This window comes from Mobula birostris, chromosome 6 (assembly GCF_030028105.1).
Source record: "Mobula birostris isolate sMobBir1 chromosome 6, sMobBir1.hap1, whole genome shotgun sequence".
NCBI lineage: Eukaryota > Metazoa > Chordata > Chondrichthyes > Myliobatiformes > Myliobatidae > Mobula > Mobula birostris.
The window spans coordinates 32,539,473-32,564,064 of record NC_092375.1 but is presented as its reverse complement, the minus strand read 5'-3'; the positions used below and the strand labels follow the sequence as shown (position 1 = coordinate 32,564,064).

General features: G+C 38.2%; 2 protein-coding genes across 17 annotated transcripts in view; one reads left to right on the top strand and one right to left on the bottom strand.

Moving 5' to 3' along the window:
- cmss1 (cms1 ribosomal small subunit homolog) overlaps nucleotides 1-24,592 on the bottom strand; it is a 291,722-nt gene that overhangs the window by 119,268 nt on the left and 147,862 nt on the right. For 7 of the 16 annotated variants that reach the window (XM_072260140.1, XM_072260141.1, XM_072260136.1 and 4 more), the window contains 2 exons: nucleotides 11,023-11,097; nucleotides 1,396-1,500 (listed from right to left, as the gene is read on the bottom strand). The exons of 2 other annotated variants lie outside the window; for them this stretch is intronic. In XM_072260140.1, coding sequence (XP_072116241.1) covers nucleotides 1,396-1,436 — 41 coding nt within the window. In that variant the 5' untranslated portion in view covers nucleotides 1,437-1,500; nucleotides 11,023-11,097. Of the gene's footprint in view, nucleotides 1-1,395; nucleotides 1,501-11,022; nucleotides 11,098-15,159; nucleotides 15,182-24,592 lie in introns of those variants that run through there. 7 more of the 16 variants (XM_072260147.1, XM_072260146.1, XM_072260145.1 and 4 more) reach the window with 3 other exon arrangements.
- The window catches only part of LOC140199712 (filamin A-interacting protein 1-like), a 152,223-nt gene that overhangs the window by 54,721 nt on the left and 72,910 nt on the right, over nucleotides 1-24,592 (top strand). Inside the window, exons 2-4 of the mRNA XM_072262190.1 lie at nucleotides 10,195-10,464; nucleotides 14,530-14,703; nucleotides 16,058-16,236. Of these exons, the coding sequence (XP_072118291.1) occupies nucleotides 10,201-10,464; nucleotides 14,530-14,703; nucleotides 16,058-16,236 (617 nt within the window). The 5' untranslated portion in view covers nucleotides 10,195-10,200. The remainder of the gene's footprint in view (nucleotides 1-10,194; nucleotides 10,465-14,529; nucleotides 14,704-16,057; nucleotides 16,237-24,592) is intronic.

The following is a 24,592-nucleotide window of genomic DNA, read 5'->3' as shown; positions in this document are numbered from 1 at the left end:
CTTTCTGAGACACCGCTCCCTGAAGATATCCTGGGTACTTTGTAGGCTAGTACCTAACATGGAGCTGACTAGATTTACAACCCTCTTCAGCTTCTTTCGGTCCTGTGCAGCAGTCCCCTCATACCAGACAGTGACGCAGCCTGTCAGATTGCTCTCCATGGTACATCTATAGAAGTTTTTGAGTGTATTTGTTGACATGCCAAATCTCTTCAAACTTCGAATGAAGTATAATCACTGTCTTGCCTTCTTTATAACTACATTGAAATGCTGGGAACAGGTTAGATCCTCAGAGATCTTGACACCCAGGAACTTGAAACTGCTCACACGTCTATCATTACACATTTTGTCAATCTTAGCTTTTCAGAACATTAAAAACTATTGACCTGAACAAAAATTATGGAATCTACAATATATCAACAATTTATTTTTCATCAAATTGTGATTAAGGACAATGCTACCAATATTTTCTGCCTTATTCAATTAAATTAATATTTGAAACACCTGAACCTGTCCACAGCAATTATCCCTATATTCTCACTGACCTTTTTTGACCAGCAGGTTACAAATTTTGTGCAAAAAAGGGAGTAAATTATTACAATTATAATCTCTTCTTTGTGGTAACTTAGTCATTTTTGTGTTCACAACCTTCACAATAACTAACCATGAAGATAGATAGCCACACACACAAAAGTTGCTGGTGAACGCAGCAGGCCAGGCAGCATCTCTAGGAAGAGGTGCTGCCTGGCTTGCTGTGTTCACCAGCAACTTTTGTGTGTGTTGCTTGAATTTCCAGCATCTGCAGAATTCCTGTTGTTTGCATGAAGATAGATAGTTGAGTAAGTCCAAATATTTCATTGGGCAGTAATCAGTTTTAAAGAACTTGCCAAATATTTACTTCATTGAGATGATGAAATGAAAAACACCATATCATTCAAAGGTTATATGACCTAGCCCATCAGTTTATAACACAAAATGTAGGCCATCATATCTTCGCAAACACGAGGAATTCTACAGATGCTGGAAATTCAAGCAACACACATCATATCTTATAGTTTTTATATCGAAGCCTAACATTACAATAAGTAAAATATTCCTCAACTTTCTGTTGCAATGATGAACAGAAAGTCACCAAGCAATTGACTAATAATATTGTATCTATTTGAGCACTTTGTTCAAAATTTGGAACTACAATATATATTGCAACAATTTTTCCGAAGTTCTTCACCAACACCTCCAAATACACAACTAGGGTAGCAGATAAATATGACCAGTAACACCCACAGGTTCCCAAAAAAATCACACAGCAATATGACATGGAAATATACCACCATTACTTCTTAATCATCACTGAGTCGAAATACCAGAATTCTCTATTCAGTAACGCTGTGGAGTTACCTTAATAAAATCTGCAACAGTTCAGGGCAGCAAATCACCATGACCTTGTTAAGGCTGATTAGGGATGCACAACATATGCTGCACTCTTATATGATGTCATATCCCCTAAATAAACAGAAAACAACAGTATGTGCTTTGTTACATAATTAGGGTTGCTTTCATAGAGCTTTGCCATGCAAACATTAGTTCACATGGTGATCTGTGAAAGTGCAAGTCGCCTAGTGCAGCATGGACAGGAACTTAATGATTTAAAATACATGCATTTCCTGTGGTGAAAATAACCACAGTTTAACTTTCACCATCCATATTTTGTTTATTGTTATCAAGTTCAATAAAGACAACTAAACAAGGTGAGGGAAATTAATGTCAGGTGTGCATGAAGTTACAGTATATGCACAGATTATTAAAAAGATGGAGAGAACTTACAGCATCCTGTCATTGGAAAGGGAAGTAGCCAATTCTTTATGTTAATAATGTGGTGAGAAGTCTACATGTCATGGTAAAATTTTACAAGTTTCTGAGTTCATAGAAATGTTATCCAAAATGTACAAGCCACGCAGACTAACTGGTGCCTCTTGTTTTATAAATGGGAAATGCTGGTATGTCGTGAAAGGAATAGAAGTTTATGTCTGAAAATGTACCGTGTGGTTTTTGATGTCAGGTGATTTACAAACAGGGCAGTGGGTGGTTTCTGAAGGAAAAACTGTATAAATTCAGTACTGTCAAGAATTATCAAAATAATTACAGGCACAGAAGAAACAACTTGGTTCTACAAACACCTTATATTCAATATTATAAAAATTGCAGAAGATAGAAATGTGAAACAAAAACAGAAGGTGCCGGTAAGACTGAGGAGGTCATGAAGCATCTGTGGAAAGAGAAACTCTCAATATTTCAGATGAAAGAATCACATTATTACAAAGGGTCCTAGACATGAAACTTTAGCTATGTTGCACCTCTCACAGATGCTGTCTGACCTGCCGCACATTTCTGCCAATTTCTGATCTGTTATTCATTCTTTGGAAAACACCTCCAATATTATCATGTTAAATTACCTTTGGAAAAAAACGGCTTCAATCCATAAGTGAAAAAAAAATTGTTTCAGCTGGTTATTACCATCAAAACTTTCTTTCAATTTATAGTTACCCCTCCCATTTTCCTACCATCGGACATCACAAAAGTATTCTGAAAGTTAGTGAAGAGACTACATCAACAGGCCAGTATGAAGATGCCTGGAAATTGAAACAGCATCAAGTAAGAAGAATGAAGGCTATTTCTTCATTTTACGAATCTAAAATAAATGAAAGCAGCCATGTATAAGAGGTCATGATCATTTATCTGGCTCAGTTTCCTCAAGCAATGGTAGGCTCCCCTATTCTTATTCAAGTGACAGCGTCTTTGACACATTATTTAATTTTGATTGTTAGATAGTTTTGCTTAATCTAGCTTCATCCATCACACATACTTGGAGCAGAGCAATGTAAACAGCATTCAATAATAGGAACCAGGTCCATTTTTTTTCATTCTGGAACACAAGACTAAAAACAACTACAGCTCACTACTGACGGTCGTTGAAATGTAATAACACCACCTATCAAGAGATTAAACCTCAAGCCTTTCATGGTTAGTGGCTCAGAAATTAACCCTGTTATGGTATTTTAGGAGCTGCATTTTAGGTTCACACTCAGAAAAGGGCTCAGTGTGCTTTGATAGTCCATGAATAGGGTTCCTAAGTTAAGGAGATAGCACAAGTTGGAACCAAGCTATTCAAAGTCAAATAAACTTGATCCTGTGAGCTTTATTTGAATGTATGTATTAATTGTCAGCCATTTTTAACGTTGAGAAATTGATGTTTAAATTTTGTTTATTAAGTTTACATTTTGGAAGTAAACCTCAGCCACAAATTTGTGGTCTGTCTGAAACCATCAGAGAATGATTTCATGGACAGTCAGGAAGAACACCAAGGTTACTGCTAGGAAACAGAAATTATAAATGCTTCCAGTACTCAGAGGAGAACTCCGTATTCATGTAGAGATCATGCATTTTAGGTATAGTGTCTTCATCAGATCTGAGAGAGGGTCAAAATGTGCAACAGCAAAAAGCTGATGATCAATGACTATCAACATTTTTGTTTCAGATTTCAGGACAATTTGCTTCACACTACTGAAAACATGTCTCACTTCTGAAGGGAGCTAAGTAAATGTGTGGCTAAAGTAAAATCAGCAATGCCAGTGAATTATTCTGAACTATTTAATATACTTAAATGGCGATTTGCAGCATCAACAACAAACTATTAGTGTTGAAGTCAAGGAAGATCATATGTAGCCACATGATAAAACTTCAAAACCAAAATATAGCGCAAGGAATGTTTGTTCACCTCATAAATTAACCATATGCTGGCCAGGTAAAAGTACAATCCAGATCAGAGAAAATAATGGCTCAACTATGAATGACTTCAGATGCTCCATGCAGAATAGGGTAAAGAATTAAAATATTAGAATGTAAAATAATCTGCAGTGACATTTCACTCTAGAAGCTGCAGATCTGTAAAGTCACAGACATCCCTCAAATTGGCTTACCACTGAAAATTCTTTAGACAATTGTTCCTGGTGGAGTAAGAAAGCTCTCAAAACAAAGTTGCTAAACTTAGAATGGAAACAGTAATCTGAAAATTTTATTAACACTGCACAAACAGAATTCAGCACAGATGCCACCATGCAAGTTATGATGTAAACCAGCACAAACTAAGGCATGTTGTTCTGGAGCACTTAAATCAAATGCACAATAACATAGCTATGTGCCAGGGATTTAGATTTTCTTAAAGAAGGAAATGGATAAGCAAGCACAAAAGCAATAAATCTAAAGAAACTGAAAACAGTTAATTCTCTCTTCATTCCTATATATTTAATGGCTGCCTTATAAAACTGTTTTTCTCATTAATGGATTGCATGCCATGAACAAAACTTCCTTTCAGAAAATCTATATGCTTAAAAATGATGTCACTTTTAAATACCCTGAACTGAAAAGCAATTGCACATGTGAATAGCCACAGACCAAGGCCTAGAGCTACCGTAAATTCCAAAATACAAGCTGCTCCTCAATTTTACAATCAAATCTTGCAAATAAAACATGAGCCCAGATTTCTGTCAGAAGCAAGCTGACAGTGCTCACTGGGGACTTCACTAACAAAATGAGTTGCTTTCAACTATCCTCTGATATGAATTCTAACAAAATGCTGGGAAGTTTTCCATGGCAAGGTTATGAATATTATTGTGTAAATCAAACGTGTTAGGGATATCACTGCTTAGAAATTTTTTTAAAAAATGAAATTAATATAAAAATGCATGAAAGAAATAGTCCAAATAGTCTTGGAAAGAATTTTACCATTACTTTAAACTGTGACAAATGTTTAAATTAACTGAGCTCATCTTAGCTATTCCCTTCTATTAAAATTGAAGGAAAATGTGTTTGTGCCTTCTCAAACCTGGTACAAGACCTTTGGGTAAGTTCCCTTTATAAGCAGTGGGCAGTTCTCCCAAGTTCTTGCTTCCTCATTAAATTCTGTGCAGAATCCAGCATTGGAATGCAGCTTGCAAGGATGTGGCTAATCATTACAGCAGCTTCCAGATTTCCACATTCAAAGACATCTGTGCGGAAATCCTAAAGATGCTGAAGTTTTGCTGAAAAATGACAAACACCACCAATGGTTTCACCAGCATTACTCCTGTAAAACTGCAGCAATAACAACCCTTGACTTAGTGTTGGCAACAGGAGTCATGAATGTTTTTAAAGACTAATGTAACAAAAGTGAATATGAGCCCCATTGAATTAGGAAAAGGGAAATCAATTATGAGGAACAACTGAAGGGCAGGGGTATTAAGCAAATATTTTGACCTGTCTTCACAGAGTAAGACATGAAAAACGTTTTTTAAAAATTGTACATAAGCCAGGTCCTAAATAAAGTGAGGAACTGAAAACAAAGTCATCGGAGAAGAAGTAGAGAATGAACTAATGAGACAACATGCTGACAAACGCACTGGACGTAATGCCCTGTATCTAAGATTCTTAGTGATGCTACGAAGATAGAGAATGCTTTGGCTGGCATCTAAAAATAAGTGCCAGGAAAAGTTGGAAGTATTACTGGTCACAAAGCACTTAGAAAAGTGCAAAATGAATAGTTAGAGCAAATACGAAGAAATCTGCAGATGCTGAGTGAATATTGTTTTACGAAAGGGAAACTGTACTCAAATACTCGATTGGAGTTCTTGGAATTCACAACAATAGATAAGAGACATTCGGTGGATGCTATGCATTTGAATTTACAAAATAACTTCAACAAGAGCACATAATGTCAAAGATAATAAATTAGCATAGTCTATAACTGATAGAAAACAGCAAAACATTTAATTGGTCACTTTTAGGTTGAGAAAATGAGGAATTTCTTCTCTAAAGTTGTGAATTTGTTGAATTTTCAATCCCTGAGAATTAGGAATTCCCTAGGAATTTTATTGCCTAGTTTAGTCATGACTGAGATGGCTAGATTTTTGATTTATAGTGGAGTAATGGGTTATGGGATTGGGAAAGAAAGTTAAGGACAATGTTTCAAAATCAGCCTCAATCTTAATGAGTGGTAGAACAGGTTCAAGGAGTAATATGGCATCCTGCAGCTTCTATTTCCAATTTTAAATAGACAAATGTCTCTATTAACAGCAAACCATGGAATTTCATCTGGGAGGATTCAATATTTATTGCCTTACATTGCGAGCTGCAATTTTTTGGGCCATAATCATAGACACTATCAAATATAACAACCAAAATGGATAAAACAAAACAGCAGATGTTTTTGAATTTCCAAAAGACATTCAATAAGATGCACATAAAAGTCAATGCACAAGATTACAATACATGGGGTTAGGGGCATATTGGTGTGCATTGTGCAGTGGCTACCTAATATAATAAACAGATGTCAAAAGGTTATTTAAAGATTAGAATCAGTGGCAGTCAGCAGAGATCAATGCTAGGTCCACAATATATGCTCTATCCACTGAGTTGACTTGTTTCCCAAAACTAGGTCCTTTAGCTGGACTCTCCACATACTGTTTCAAGAACCTCTCTTGGACGTACTGAAAAAAATCCTGGTTCATCTAAGCTTTTATGATAACAATGATAAGTTTGCTGTTCCTGAAACTTTCCATAATCTGACTGCACATCTGTTCCTCCACAAGCTGGTGACAATTGGGGGTCTCTAGTATAATCTCATCTACATAATTGCACCTTTCTTATTTCTGAGCTCTACCTAAACTGACTTTGTTGATTAGTCCTCCATTATCTTATCTCTGAGTACTGCTGTGACATTCTCCCTTTATCATTAGTGCACACCTCTTTCTCTTTTACCTCCCTATCACATCTAAAACAACAATACTCAGGGATGTAGAACTGCGAAATCTGCTCATCACACAACCAAATCTCTGTAATGGTGACAAGATTGTAACTCAGGGCTGTAAACTCACCCTCTTTACCCACAATGCTCCTAGTATCGAACTGAACTCATTTCAGCCCATCACTCCCATCATGTTTACAGCCTATGCCTTGCTGTCTTTACTTTCAACCTTAGTTGTTCTGACAGCCTTCTTGTTCTCACCTCTTCAAAACTTTCTTGTTTCTACAAGTTGCACCTGCTCTGGAAGAGAGGCCAACGATCCGTAAATCTGAAGCCTATGTGACACAGGGTCAGTATGCAGACTCTAAAGGAAGGCTAATGGGATGTTGACCTTTTAGAGTCCATGCTTCATTGCAAGCAGCAGGTAGTATAACAGTAGGGACATTTTGATGCATGTTTACAGAGTGCTGGTAAACCCACTTCTGGAACATTTTGTACTGTTCTCCATATTTAGTGCTTCCATTAGGATGAGTAGCAATCTGTACTACAAGATTGGAACTGGTGAACTAAGTTAGTAAAAACCCTAATAGACATGTGCTGGGTCAAATGTTTCTCTTCGTTGCCTGACATTATTTGGTCTTAATAATTTAGTCCTGCTAGTCATTTGCAGGTAATGTTTCTTTGACTACAGCAGCAGCTAAACTCTAGTGTGCCATATGAATTTCATTATCTCCATCGACATTTATTCTCATAACTTTCAAACCTACTTCCATTTAGTGTTGCCCGGTTCTTTTCTTGAAGGAGCCAGTGAACTTTTCAAATTTTTCAAGGTTTAGAAGAAGAGCACCTCAAGTGCTAGGCTTGTTAGACCTCAAACATCAAGTGACAAGATGCAATACTATAAACTATTTTAAGTATGTTAATGCAAATCTATGCAAATAGAAGTTTGTGTAGATTCAGCATGTCGTCTAAAACTTTGGCTAATTTCTATAGCTGCACAGTGGAGAGCATCCTGACTTGTTGCATCGTAGCCTGGTATGGAAACACCGATGTCCAGGAATGGAAAAGTCTATATAAAGTGGTGAATACAGCCCTGTCCATCACAGGAAAACTCTCCCCACCAATGAGCACATTTACAGCGAGCGTTGTCACAAGAAAGCAGCATCCATCACCAAAGGACCTGACCTTCACTCTCCAGGCCAGGCTCTCTTTTCTCTATTATCATCAGGCAGAAAGTACAGGAGCCTCAGGTCCCACACCATCAGGTTCAGGAACAGTTATAATCCTACAACCATTATGCTCCTGAACCAGTGTGGATAACTTTACTCACTAAAACGCTAAACTGATTCCACAACCTTTCGATTCACTTTCAAAGACTACAGTTCATGCTCTCAGTATTATTTATTTACTTATGTTTTTTAATTGTACAATTTGTTCTCTTTTGCACATTAGTTGTTTGTCAGTTATTTTTTATGTAGTTTTTTCATAAATTTTACTGTATTTCTTTATTTTCTTGTAAATGCGTAAGTGAATTTCAAGGTAGTATATGGTGTACTTTACAAAATACATGTACATACTTTGATAATAAATTTACTTTGACTATATCTTTCTGTTCAATAAATTTTAAGACTGCTGAAATCTAAGGTGTGAAAACACACAGAAAAGTTGCCCCTTGTACACAACACACTCCCATATCTTCAAATTCCTGCCAGTTCTATTGTACATGAATTCACAACAAGCATAGATAAATTAAACAAATTTCATACAAGTTGTGGTTCATAGACAAATGCAGTAAAATTTCAAAAAAGAAGTTGATTTTATTTGCAATTATGAGATCAAGACCCTAGAAGGGTATGTGGGCGAACAGTGCTTAGACTTCAGGCACTTCAAAAGCAATTTAAAATATGAATGTATTAAAAGTTACTAAGACCACTTAATTTTTAAATATCATATGGTTAAAAGTATTGAGCAAAGTCAAAAATGAAATAAAAATCATTTATCTACACAGTATTTTTTCTCCCCATTACACAGCTGCTACCCTCTGTGTGGAAGAAGTTGCCCTTCAGGTCCCCTTAAAATCTTTCTTCTCTCATTTTAAATCTATGTAGTCCTCTACCCTGGGACAAAGGCTACAACCTTAACCGTGCCTTTGTAATTTTATATATCTCTCTAACATCATCCTTCAGTCTTCTACACTCCAGAGCAAAGAATCCCAGTCTATCCAGTCTCTCCTTAACCCTCTTGCTATGTTTTAATCAAACCTTGGGCTGTTATATTCCCAATCTACTTGACATTTAGTTAAATGCCTTGTGAAAATGCATGCTCATTACATTATATACATCAATCTGCTTCATAAAATTCAATTCAGTTAGTCTGACACAGTCTTCCATTAACAAATTTACACGAATTAACCCGTTTCTCTTCAAGTGATTTGCACTTCATCTCAGAATTATTTTCCGATAATTTCTCCACTTTTATTGTTAGGCTTACCCTGTGTCTTTCTTACTCTTTTTTTAAAGTGATATCAATCAAATTCAGTGTTTGGCAGCATGTTACATCCCTTGGCATCATGCTGGAGCCAACAGTGCTGGGATATAATAGTCAAACCCTGTGCTGTTCCCTTCATTGCTTGGATTGTTCAGCAGTCTAAAACTGAGTTTATCCTTGGTCTTGTGACTTTAAAGACACTGGATCCATTAATATGTTTTCTCTCTCCATCTTTAAATACTTCGAACACTTCACATTTTTCATTTCTAATGTCTGCAACATATTTTTATTCTCTTTTATAACAATGCTAAAGGCTACTGCCTTTCCCTGTTCCATCTATCCACTTGCCAAGGTTCATTCCCATTCTTTGTCTTTTTGCCTTCCTACAATTCTGATTACAACAATACTCTTAAAATTGGCACCCAAAATGGACGGAATATAGATTAAAATCAGCGAAAATCAGAACAATGTATTTTTATCCTAACATTATATTTAATAAAGAAGTTTCTCTAGAAATGATTATAACTCTCCTGCAATAATATGTGAAATAGACTTTGTTTTGGAAGGACGAGGTGAAAGCAAAATAAAAACTTCAAATTGATCCTTGTGGAGACCTTATGTTGTGAAAGCTCAAGGAATTTAATAACTTCTGAATACCATTTAGTGATTATGATCTAATGAAATTTGCCATCCAATCTTCATGTTCTTGAAGACATCCTATTAATTTCTCATAAATATTTTTGATGAAATATAATGAAAATAAATCTCAAAACTTTCAGATGATTTGTAGTTGTCACAAACATCCTTTTTTTTTCTTTTTGAACTAATGCTTTTAAAATACTAAAATATTTAGTTATCTTACACTGCTATTTTTAGTGAGAGTTCAGATCCTGCTTTATCCAAAACTACAGCTGTCTTTTAAACTATTGTAGTTGGAAATGCGTTCAAGAAGCAACAGCCTGGAAAGCTCACCCAAGATTAAAAGATTGCATCAAAGAGTGAGGTCACGGCATCAAAATTCTGAGAAGGACGAACTATACTCAAGAGATATTAAGATAAACAATCGAAGGGAAAGGGACTACATGGAAGAGACAGGTACTGTTTTGAGAAACCACAAAACAAGGGCTTCATCCAAGAAGCATGAAGATCTTTCTCGAGATGACCTGTTGTTTCTGCTCAGTGTGCTTGAAGGTGAATTGGAGGTCAGTAATCTCCATTACCTATAATGTTTTACAGGGTTTAAGCCAAGAATACATGCTTTACTTGTCACAGCTCTGAATAAATTATGTTTAAAATAAAAGTTGCACTCGGTACAGAAAAAACTTGAACAATCCATTCGTGATGGGGAAATCAAGATAGTCTGATTTCTGGTTTCTCATCAGGATGATTGCTGTCCTCCCTTTTCACTCACCAAGGCCCTGATTCCCACCCTTCCAATCAACTTATCTAGTGCACTGGAAAGTGTAGCATCAAAAACTCCAGGTTGCGATATTAATGGAAATTGCACCAATTGGCCAGAAAATCTTCTAGTCAGGCACCATCAAAATTCTGAGAGTGCCAGATTATCAATTTTACCAGTGATTTTTACAGTAATTTCTCAAAATGTTTAAATCAAAAGAGCAAAGCTCAAGCAGCTTACCTTGACATCTAAAAGAATACTATTTTTAATCTGAATACTCACATTTATGTTTCCAGATCAGTCTACATATTAATACATCTAAGCACACATTTCAGTTGGAATTTTGAAAATTAAATCTCACCTGATACTATCAAAAATTCGTGAACTGTTATCAGTAGGAAGCTTCCCTTCACAAGACTAATTGTGATGGTCAATCCTGCACAGAAGAACATGTACTTTACTCACAGGATGATAATGTTCACAGTAGTTCATTATTGCTACAATGATGTATTGACAGACAAAAGCATTAACAGCTTAAAAGGGCAAAAGAAAACAAAAATCAACAAGATTGCATATAACAACTCAAGAACATTATAACTATCTTTTTGGCACAGGTTATTAATTATCATTAATTTAAACACATTAAAACCACATAGTTTTGATGAAAAAGCATTTCTGTAGTTTCCAAAGGCAAATTTCAACTGGACAAAATAATTTGGAACAAGGCTATGCAATTCAAAACATTAAAAAATACTTTAATGCGAAATAACTAAATAGTTCTTCCCACCAATAACTGTTGTACACAAATCCCATTTCAATCTCTTACCATTCTAAATCTCTATTTTTCATCCTTTTTCATGTGAATTCAACAGATTTATTAATCACTCTGTAGCTATGTTTCATTTCTTAAGCAATTCTTATCTTAGAGCACAGTCATGAGTTATTTTACCAGGGTCTGAATTTGCCAGTTACTGATTTCAGTTTGATTTTATTTTGCATATTCTTTTCTGATCAATTGCTGTCAACTCGTGTCCATAAATTAAAGCTACAATTTACACCAAAAACCCTCTCTTACAGAAATATTGTTTCCAGGTGACAGAATCAGAATCACAAATTCCTCATCCCAACAGTAAGATCATGGTGGCATAGGTGTGGAGAATAAAGACATTTTTAAAAAGCTCACACTCTGAAAAATGATGGTTTCAATTTATCACTTACATCACAATGTAACATCACCTTTGTTACAGACTAATCAATAGCTTCTGTACGCATTTACAATGATAAAACTCATATTAATATCATTAAATATGATAATTGTTTCTTTGTATTACAATGGGAGAGAATTTATTTTTCTACAAGCAAGCTCAATCCCAAATCATGAAAAACCTAAGAATATCTTCATAGAGCCATAGCCACAGAAACAAGCCTTTTGGTTCATGTAGTTCATGCCAAACCATTTAAACTGCCTACTCCAATCTACCCGCACTGGGACCACAGCCCTCAATACTCCTACCATTCATGTATCTATCCAAAATTCTTTTAAACATTGAAATCACGCTTGCATGCATCACTTGTCCTGGCAGTTCATTCTAAACTCTCATGACCCGTTAGGGTTTTCACCTTTCACCCTTAACCCATGACCTCTGGTAGTAATCCCACCCAACCTCAGTTGAAAAATCCTGCTTACATTTTCTCTATCTATACCCCTTGTAATTTTGTATACCTCTATCAAATCTCTTTTCAATCTTCTATGTTCCAAGGAATTAACTCCTAACCTATTCAATTTTTCCTTATAACTCAGGTCCTCCAGAACTGGCAACATCCTTGTAAATTTTCTCTCTACTCTTTCAACTTTATTTAGGTAGGTAGGTGACCAAAACTGCACGTAATTCTCCAAATTAGGCCTCACCAATGCCTTATACAACTTCTACATAACATCCTATCTCCTGGACTCAATAATTTTATTTATGAAGACCAATATGTCAAAAGCTTTCTTAACAACCTTATTTACCTGTGATGCCACTTATAATGAGTTAAGGACCTGTATTCCCAAATCCCTTTTCTCTACTACACTCCTCAATGCCTGTTATCGTTCACCGTGTAAGACTTACCTTGATTTGGTCCTACCGAAGTGTAACACCATGCACTTGTCTGCATTAAAATCTACCTGCCAAGTTTCAGCACATTTTTCCAGCTGCAAGCCATGATAACCTTCCTCGCTGTCGACTACACCACCAAACTTGCTATCATCTGCAACTTTGCTGATCCAGTTAACCACATTATCATCCAGATTGTTGATATAGATGATAGAAAACAACATTCCCAGCACCCATCCATGCAGCACTCCACCAGTCACAGGCCTCCAGTCAGAGAGACTACCACTCTCTGGCTTCTCCCACAAAGCCAATGTGTAATCCCATTTACTACCTCATCTTGAATGCCAAGCGACTGAGTCCTCTCGACCGACTTCCCATGTGGGACCTTGTCAAATGCCTCACTGTAAGTCCATGAAGACAACATCCACTGCCTTGTCTTCAAAAACTTTCCTGGTAACTTACTGGAAAAACTCTGTAAGATTGATTAGATGTGACCTATCCTGCACAAAGTCATGATGACTATCCTTAATTAGTCCATGTCCAACTAAATACTTATATATCTGATCCCTCAGAACACCTTCCATTAACATTCCCACTACTGATGTCAGACTCACCAGCCTATAGTTTCCTGGTTTATTTTTTGCACCTTTTCTGAAGAGCAGAACAACATTGGCTGTCTTCCAATCCTTTGGTACCTCACCTGTTGCTAAGGATAATTTAAATGTCTCTGCTACGACCCTGGTAATTTCTGCACAAGTCTCCCACAAGGTCTGACGAAACACCATGTCAGGTTCTGGGGATTTATCCACCCAAATATGCCTCATGACAACAAACACCTCCTCCTCCGTAATCTGTAGAGGGTCATGAAGTTGATACCACTTTGTCTCACTTCTATAGACTCTGTGCCCACCTCCTGAGTAAATACAAATGTGAAAAGTTCATTTAAGATCTCCATCATTTCTCTTGACTCCACACACAGATTCTGATCTTCCAGAGAACCAATTTTGCCCCTTGCAATCCTTTTGCTCTTAACATTTCTATAGAATTTCTTTGGATTTTCCTTCACCTTGTCTGCTAGGGCAACCTCATGCCTTCTTTTGGCCATCCTGATTTCTTTCTTAAGTGTTCTCTTGCATAAGTACCCCATTTGTTCCTACCCGCCTATATCTGCTATGCACCTCTTTATTTTTATTAACCAGGGCTTGAAAACCAAGGTTCCCTACCTGTTATTGTTACATCTGTACTCTCAAAATTTCCTTTTGAAGGCCTCCCACTTACCAAGCACACTTTTACCAGAAAACAGCCTGTCTCAATCCACCCTTGCCAGATCCCATCTGATACCATCAAAATTGGCCCTTCTCCAATTAAGAATCTTAATCCATGGACCAGGCCTATTGTTTTGCATATTTACTTTGAAACTAATGGCATTGTGATCACTAGATGCAAAGTGATCCCCTACAGAAACTTCTGTCACCTGCCCTGTCTCATTCCCTAATAGCAGATCTCATTGCGACTTCTATGTACTGATTAAGGAAACTTTACTGAACACATTTGACAGACTCTATCCCATCTAAGCAACACACATCAAAGTTGCTGGTGAACGCAGCAGGCCAGGCAGCATCTCTAGGAAGAGGTACAGTCGACGTTTCAGGCCAAGACCCTTCTACTGCGATTTTCCAGCATCTGCAGAATTCCTCGTGTTTGCGTTCAATTGACAGTATTCACCATAAATTAGCAGCTAACCCTGTATATTTTTGGTGGATTTATTTTAGGCTCGAGATGAAGTCATAACTGTACTAAAAGCAGAAAAAATTGACTTAGCACTTCTAGAAGCGCAGTATGGGTTTGTTATGCCAACAAAGGTACTACAAGCTCTCCAAAGAGATTCCATCCAAGCAAAAACCAATTCACTGCAGGAGGATATCTATGAAAGACCAATGGTTGAGGTATGTGGTTTACGCATGCAAACTGTACTTTTTCCTGGAGAACTCAAATGAATTGGCAAATTATAAATGAATGGCAAGAACTTCCACTATTATAAAATTTAATGTGAAACTTCATTATCCTTCTCTCTCTCTGTCCCTCTCCTGCAATCAAAAAAGGAAAGCACTTGAAACCTAACAAGGAACCATGGGTTTCATGCCTTTAAGATTATTGTTTATATTGGCAAATCCCATGAACCTTTGGCCTAAGAACGGCATGTAGTAGAAATTGGAAGTCTAGTACTACATCTACAGGGACACAAATGAAAGTAAATACTATTCCATCAAATGGTATTGTCTGTCAGTCAATCACAATCAATCTAGCCTCAAACAGAATTCTAAAGCTAGACCACCCTAAATACTTCAGTACAATGACTAGCTACAGATTATTTTTACAAGGTTAGTCTTGGTGCATATTACCATGTACTTGGTTATAATCTCCTCTCTTTCCTTGAGGGGAATAACATCTGTGAATGCTGGCAGCCCTTCTGTACCTCTCCTTAACAGTTATTCCTCATGTATGAGTCGAGTAAATTCTGTTGGCTATTTGACCAAAGGGGAATACTACAGCCAGCCTTAATAATGACTCTGTATGACAGGAATTACATCATTATGGATGAAAAACTGGGCCACCATAGCCCTCCACAGCACTGGAGTTAAAATTTCTTTTATAGAAAGCTATGGTTGACAAATGAATAAGGACAAGCAGCAAAACGAATCAGGGATTTATGGCAGCAAGAGTAGACAAACATATTCTAGACAAACTTAATTACATAAGTTTTTCATTTAATTTGACATATCAATAAACATCAATTAAAAACAAATTTCACAGCAACACCACCAAAAAGATATTCAGTCTCCGCCAAGATTAGGAGATCTTCCTCACCTTTTCATTATAATGACTGCTCATATTAACTGCACAAAATATTTTTGCTTACTCGTACGTGATTAGTGCACATTACAATGTGCTTGTTAACAACTCCCTTAAATGGAACAGTGTCAATGGTGCAGTCACCTTGCATCAGTAGTTACTTCTTATGTATAAACCAAGTCTTCTGCTGTTGACTGTTAGTCCAAAGGCAATACTACAGCTAGTCCTAGTAAAATCCTAGTGTGACTAACACATACAACCTCATGTAAATGTTTTTGTAGAGCAAACAGGATCATAAACTTGGTTCCTCCTTTGATTGATATAGCTATAAAATGTTGCAAATAAAACTTCTAATGACACTTGAGCTTCATAATGACATTTTTCACAAGTAATACTTGTAATTAATGGCTTCAAGGTACATAATCATACTTTTTTTTCTAACTGAAGCTTGACAAACTAGTTGAAAAACAGAAAGAAACTCACAGGCGGATGTTAGAGCAACTTCTCCTGGTAGAAAGATCTCACAAACAGACAGTAGATGATTTGGAAGATGAGAAAAAGAAGCATGTGGAATACATGGAAAAGAGTGATGAATTCACCAACCTCCTTGAACAAGAGCGTGAACGGTAAGTTAGCAAAAATGTATTCTACACTCCATTGATATGCATCCCTGATAAGTAGTGAAATCCAGCATCAGCATGTACTGGGAACCATCTAGCAGAAAATGTATATGATGCTTTATAATATTTACATCTGTTATTGTAAATCTCTCCTGGATTACATTTTAGCCACCTTTAATCCTTTGTCAATGCCGCATACAATTTGTATTTTTGGAGAACAAGGATCCTACTGAGCTTTAAATGCTTTCGTTTTGAAAATTTTAGCAAAACTAGATATTGCTTCAATGTAATTCAGATTCTGGGACGTTAATAGAAGTATGGTAGAAATTCTGTTAGACATATAAATTCTTCACTTGGCAAGCTATTCTCACAAATGCACAGCTCTATTCCTTTTGAACTGGTCAAAAACAAGTTAAATTCCGTGTTCATTCTTTGCAGCTGATCAGTGATTGGAATTTATGAACAGGAAAACAATTATATCAAATTTGGCCTACTCTGCACAAACATTTTCAAATAAACACTGTGAATTCTCCAGATTGAAACTCAGTGCAGTAGAACACCGATAATTCACTATCCAACTATTCAGAAATTCCGATAGTTTGGCATAATATTCACTGACTCTAGGTTCCCACACACATTTTAAACTCGGAGAGTCCCAGCTTCCTATCCACATTCTGTTTGCACATGGAGGTGTTCATACACATGTTCCCTCTGACACACCACGCACTAGTATCCATGTTCCCTCTCATACACCCTCTCTCGTATCCATGCTCTCATGATACCCAAAACTTTACCACAGTACACTGAAAATCACCAAGACCTAGTTTCCTATGCTCCCTTTAAACTTATCAGTCCTTTGGAAAATTTATTATTTGAATGTATAACATCTTAGACAGGTAAATGAAAAGCGTATTCCAGGTTCCAATAATCTAACATTCTAACATACAATAATCCATAAAATCTGCAGAGAATTGTAAAGTTAGTCAGCTCTATCATGGGCACTGGCCTCCATAGTGTCCAGGACATCTTCAAGGAGCACAGCCTCAGAAAGGCAGTGTCCATCTTTAGGGACCCCATCACCCAAAACATGTCCTCTTCTCATGGTTACTATCAGGTAGGAGGTACAGAATCCTGAAGGCGCACATTCAATGATTCAGGAACAGTTTCTTCCCCTCTGCTATCTGATTTCTGAATGGACATTGAGCCCATGAACACTGCCTCACCACTCCTTACTTCCATTTTTTTGGCACTACTTATTTAATGATTTAATATACGTACTGTGATTCACATTATTTTTTTTGCTATATTATCACGTATTGCAATGTACTACTACCACAAAGTTACAATATTTCATGACATATGCTGGTGATATTAAACCTGATTCTGATCATTTGTGAGCATGCTGGATTAACAGTATTTCTGTATTCACAAACTTCAGAATAAATGTTTGCAACTGAATTTCCAAAATAAAGGTTTACCAGCTGAACATGACAATCATATTACTGTAACTGAAATAAGCAAAATATGACTGTTGATTATATTTGCCATCGCTTCAGGGCAAAAATAAACATAATTCCATTTAATTACACGCTTTAATACATCTACCTGAATTCAAAATTAAGGAAGTTTACTATTAACTTTGAAGGCTGAAGGCTCGTGTAACTTTTAAAAAATCAAGATATTTGTTACTAAGCTGTTCAATTTGCAAGTTAAAATTTTACATTACATAACTTTTAAGCACAGGTGGGATTGACAGGATCTGACTGACAGGACTGCCTGTCTACAATTAGACTCAAGGTTCGAGAATTTTTAATGTCATTTCCAGAACAAAAATTGTTATCCCAGATCCGATTCAGTACATAAAAAGCACACTAAGATAAAAAAAACACAATTATCATAAAACTAGTAACTATAAATAAATAAGATAGCTTATAGAGATAGATTTATTATACATCCCATAAACCGGTGCTAGGGTCTGTACATACTGTGTCTCTGACAGGAAATGATAATATAGTGGTGATGGAGGGTCTGGTAGGGTGAGTTAGTGGGTGGAGGTGCTGATAAGCCGTACTGCTTGGGGAAAGTAACTGTTGTTGAGTCTGGTGGTTGTGCTCTGCATGCCTGTAGCCTCCTCCCTGATGGGAGTGGGACCAACAATCCATGAGCAGGATGGGTGGGATCCTTCATGATATTGCAGGCCTTTGTTCGGCGTATTTCTGCATTTGTGTTCTTGGTGGCGGGCAGGCTGGTGCATGCCCAGTGATGCAGTGAGAAAATTTCACTACCTGCTGTAATGCCTTTCTGTCAGCTGCAGTGCAATTTCTATACCATGCAGTAATACAGCACACTAGGATGCTCTCCACTGAGCATCTGTAGAAGGTCATGAGTATAGACGTGCACAGTCCAGTTCTCCTCTGCCTGTGATCAGCTTTGATTGTGTAGGATGTGCTCTGGGACCATGAGAGATTGTGTGAGATGTGCACTCCCAGGAGTTTGAAACTGCTCACAGGTTCCACGACTGCACCACCAATGTAAAGAGGAATACAAACAGTGCAAGTTCTCCCGAAGTGAATAACCATCTCCTTTATCTTGTTGACACTGAGGAAGAGATTAATCGCCTGGCACCAGGCCTCGAGCTCTTTCACTTCCTCTCTGTAGACAGTCTTGTCCTTGTTAGTAATAAGCCCCAACGCCGTCATGCCATCGCGAACGTGACAATGAGATTACTGATTCTGGCTCTGTGGCTCAGAAGGGAAGGGAGCAGAAGAGGAGGGCAGTAGTGACAGGGGATTCATAGTTAGAGGAGCAGGCAGAAGACTCTGTGGGCATGAAAGAGACACACGGATATGTTGCTTGCCAGGTGCCAGAATCGGGAATGCTTCAGGTTCTAAAGGAGGAAGGTGAACAGCTGGAAGTCTTGGTAACAATATCGGTAACAATGACGTCGGTAGGAAATGGGATGAAGAGAGAATATAGGGACTTAGGTAGAAAGCAAGACCTCCAAGGTAGTAATCTCTGTATTACTGCCCATGCCCCACACCAGTGAGGGTGAGAACAGAATGAATTGGCGGATGAATGTGTGCCTGAGGAATTGGCACAAGGAGCAGGGTCTCACCCTCTGGATCATTGGGATCTCCTCTGGCTAAAGTATGACCTATACAAAAAAGACAGGTTACATCTGAACCCAAGAGGAACCAATATCCTTATGGGCAGGTTTATTAGACTTCTGGGGAGGGGTATAATGGAATTTGGTAGGGGAGTGGGAACTGGAGAAATTGGGCTGAGGATGGAGCAATTGGTAAACAAGTTGATGCATTGTGTAGAGAGACTAGGAAGAAGGACCGGCACATGATAGGGCAAAATTGCAGCCAATGGGATGAGATGAAATGTAACATGCGGGCAAAATTGAAAAAGGTGATGAATACAAGATTGATTATGTTATATTTGAATGGACGTAGTATACGGCATAAGGTGGATAATCTTGTAGCACAGTTAGAGATTGGCAAGTATGATGTTGTGGGCATCACTGAGCCATGGCTGAAAGAAGTTCATAATTAGGAACTTCATCCAAGGATACATACTGTATTGAAAAGACAGGCAAGTAGGCAGAGGGAGTGGGATGGCTCCGTTGGTAAAAAATGAAATCAAATCATTAGAAAGAGGTGACATAGGATCAGAAGATGTATAATCCTTGTGGGTGGAGTTAAGAAACTGTAAGTATAAAAAGACCCTGATATAACTTACATACAGGTCTCCGAAAGGCAGCTAGGATGTGGAATACAAATAACAATGGGAGATCGAAATGGCATGTAAAAAGGGCATTATGATAGTCATGGGGGATTTCAATATGCAGGTAGATTGGGAAAATCAGGTTGGTGCTGAATTGCAAGAGAGAGAATATGTAGAATACCTACAAGATGGCTTTTTTAGAGCAGCTTGTGGTTGAACCCACTAGGGGAATGGCAATTTTGGATTGAGTGTTGTGTAATGAACCAGATTTGACCAGGGAGCTTAAGGTAAAGAAACCTGAAGGAGGCAGTGCCCATAATATGATAGAATTGACCATGCAATTTGAGAGGGAGAAGATAAAGTCAGCTGTATCAGTATTACAGTGGAGAACAGGAAACTACAGAAGCATGAGAAGGAAGCTGGCCAAAGATGACTGTAAAGGGACACCGGCCGGGATGAGGCAGAACAGCAATGGCTCTAGTTTCTGGGGACAATTCAAAAGGCGCTGGATAGATACATTCCAAAAATAACAGAGTATTCTAAAGGGAGGATGACTCAATCATGGCTGACAAGAGTAGTCAAAGACAACATGAAAGGAAAAGAGGGCATATAATAGAGCAAAAATTAGTGGTAAGTTTTGTTTTCAGGTATTATCAAAGGTAAAAAAGGGGTAAGAATGTTTTTTGGACCGTTAGAAAATTATGCTGAAGTGTAGTAATGAGGGACAAAGAAATGGCAGATGGATTCAGTAAGTATTTTGTGTTGGTCTTCACTATGGAAGACAGTGGTAGTATCCCAGAAATTTGGGAGTGTCAGTGGCAGAAGGGAGAGTAGTTACTAAGGAGAAGGTGCTTGGGAAGCTGAAAGGTCTGAAGATAGTTAAGTCACCTGGACCAGATGGACTACACCCCAGGGTTCTGAAAGAGGTCGGAAGAAGATGCACCAGCGAACAACATGACCAAACGTGACATCCCTTCAGACAGTTCATGAAACTACTCATTTTATTTCATTTACTTCTTCTTTCAAACTTGATTCTGCTTCTAAGCTTTTACACGCAATTGGAACCTGTAATTTACATTTCGATGGTGTGTTTTTCAACCGATTGAGCAATTTGGCGCTTTGCTGTCTCCGAGAGACTTTGGTGAGGTTTGCAGCACAGTGTACAGTCTGGAGGCCAACAAGCCCAGAGATGGGGCACGAGCCTATGATTGACTTCATTTCTCAGAGGTTAAAGCATAAATCAAGATTGAAATCAATGAGGAGGGGAGTGGAAGGCGAGCATGTGTTCAGCACCATCTGCCTGGGTTTGACCGGTCTCTCTCTCTCCCTCTCGCTCGATGCTGCCGGAGGAAGGTGCTAGTGTCTTGGGTCTTGCACAAGTTTTAATCAATGAGGTTTGTGGATTGGACTCACTTTTAGGGGACTCTACAGTTTATGTTAAATATGTTTCTGATTTCCTTTTCTCATTGTTATTTTGTGCAATTTTGATAGGGGCAGACTGGATCTGCGGCCTGATGTCAACAAGTGACACAGTGCTAAACTGAACTGAACTGTTTCTATGACTTTGCTGCTTGATGTTTTATATTCTGAGTTTTTCGCATGTTTTTTGCTGTTTGTGCAATTTGTTCTTTTTTTTGTGCATTGGGTTTTTGATGTTTTCTATGAACAGGTTCCATAGTTTTCCTTGTTTTGTGCCTGTCTCTGGGAAGAAGAATCTCAGGGTTGTATACTGTATGCATACTTTGATAATAAATGTACTTTGAATCTTTGAAGAGATTATCGATGCATTAGTAATAATCTTTCAAGGATCACTAGATTCTGTAAAGGTTCTGGAGGACTGGAAAAGTACAAATGTCACTCCACTCTCTAAGAAGGGAGGGAGGCAGAAGGAAGGAAATTAAAGGCTAGTTAGGCTGACTTCAGTGGTTGGAAAAATGTTGGAGTCCATTATTAAGGATGAGGTTTTCAGGTATTTGGAGGCACATGATAAAATAGTCCAAAGTCAGCATAAATTCCTTAAGGGGAAATCATGCCTGATAAATCTGTTGGAATTCTTTGAGGAAATAACAAGCAGGATAGACAAAGGAGAATCAGTGGATTTTGTTTACTTGGATTTTCAGAAGCCCTTTAACAAGGTGCCATGCATAAGACAGCTTAACAACATAACAGCCCATGGTATTACAGGAAAGATACTGGTATAGATAGAAGATTAGCTGACGGTCAGGAAGTAAAGAGTGGGAAGGCCTTTTCTGGTTGGCTGCCGGTGACTACTGGTGTTGTGCAGGGGTTGGTATTCGGACCACTACTTTTCACATTATACAGTATGTCAATGATCTGGATGACAGAACTGAAATGGCTTTGTGGCCAAGTTGCAGATGGTATGAAGACAGTTGGAGGGGCAGGTATTATTGAAGAAACAAAAGGACAAGACAGATTACAAGAATAGGTAAAGAAGTGGCAGATGGAATATAATGTAGGGAAGTGTATGGTCATGCACTTTGGTAGAAGGAATAAAGGCGTAGACCATTTTTAAATGGGGACAAAGTTTTAAAAAAATCAGAGCTGCAAAGGGACTTGGGAGCCCTCTTGCAGGATTCCTTAAAGGTTAACTTGCAAGTTGAGTCAGTGGTAAGGAAGGCAAATGCAACGTTCGTATTCATTTTCAGTGAACTAGAATATAAAAGCAAGGATATAGTGCTGATGTTTTATAAGGTATGGTCAGACTGCACTTGGAGCATTGTGAGCAGTTTTGGGACCCTTATCAAAGAAAAGATGTGTTGGCATTGGACAGGGTCCAGAGGAGAATCACAATAATGATTCTGGAAATGAAAGGATTAATGTATGAGGAGTGTTTGTTGGTTCTGGGCCTGTACTCACAGGCGTTTAGATGAATTGGGAGGGGGGCGGGATCTCATCAAAACCTTTTGAATATTGAAAGTTCCAGATAAAGTGGATAGTTTTTGATTTCTCAAGTGCCTTCAATACCATACAGCCCTCATTGCTGGGGGAAAATCTCCATTCAATGCAGGTTGGCACTTCCCGTGTATCCTCGATAATGGACTACCTGACTAGCAGACCAAAGTTTGTGTGGCTTCAGAGCTGTGTGTCAGACATGACTATAAGCAACACTGGGGCCTCAAATGGTGCAAGCTGAATCACCTGCAGGTCAACATCAGTAAGACAAAAGAGATGGTGATGGACTTTAGGAAGACTAAGCCTGCACTGCTCCCTGTTACTATTGATGTTGAGGACATGGTTGAGCTGAGAGCCTACAAGTACCTGGGGGGTGCACCTGGATGACAGACTTGAGTGGAGCACCAACACAGCAGCTGTGTACAAGGGCCAGAGTCCCCTCTACTTCCTGAGGAGAGTAAGGTCCTTTGGAGTATGCAGGCCTTTTTTTCACATATTCTACAAGTCTGTTGTCACCAGTACAATCTTCTATGGTGGTGGTGAGCTGGGGAAATGGCATCAACATAGATGATGATAATAGGCTCAATAAACTGATTAGAAAGGCTGGCTCCGTTATAGGAGTCAAACTGGACACACTGGAGGTTGAAATAGAACAAAGGACCCTACGCAAAATCCTGGACAATGTTTCTCATCCTCTTCATGCCACCTTGGCTGAATAGAAGAGCAGGTTTAGTAATAAACTAGGATAACTGCGCTACTTCAAAGAGCACTATATGAGATCATTCTTACCCTCAGTCATTAGGCTCTATAATGAGTCAACCTATAGCCAGGAAGTGTTGACTCTCTCCTGTTAGACTGTTTGTGGTAACTTATATTTTATTCTTTCTTACTTCTATTCTAATATTTGCATATTTGTATATCTGTGCACTTGTAATGCTACTGTGATTTTCTTTGGGATCAATAAAGTATCTATCTATCAATGTGGAAAGGATGTGTCCCATTGTGGGGATACAGCCTCAGAAAAGAGGGATGTCCATTTAGAACAGAGACGAGGAGGAATTTCTTTAGCCAAAGGGTGGTGAATCTGTGAAGTTCATTGCACAGACAGCTGTTGAGGCAAACTATATTTAAAGCAGAATTTGATAGGTTTTTGGTTAGTCAGGACGTCAAAGGATATGGGGAGAAGGCAGGAGAATGTGGTTGGGTGGGATAATAAACCAGCCACGTCTAATGGTCTTCCTACTCATGTGTTTGGCTGTGCAGTCATATCTGAGCAGAGTGTACAGCACTGGGCTCAGCACACAACCCAGAGGTGCACCCATGTTGAGGAGAGTGAGGATGGCGAGGAGGGAGGAGGAAGGAATGGGTATGCATCCTGACTTAGCCACTGTAGTCCTGGAAAAATAGGAATGTATTCAATGATGAAGGTTAAGTTTAGTACTTCAGTTTAGATTTGAATGTCAGTAACGGAATCAGTCACTTGAAAACTTGATCTTCAACATAGTTCAACTTTATTGAAAACCTTATTTTCAAACTTGATGCTTTCACCTCGTTTTGAAATATTATGATCCACCTGGATCCACACTGCATAGCATCTTTTGGTCAATCTAACAGCAGATAAAGAAAGCAGTTTACCGCAATAGTTAATGAACAGACAGAAACTACTACAATGCTGAGGGCACAACAGATAAAAGCTCATTAAGCTTCACTGAGCTTGTCA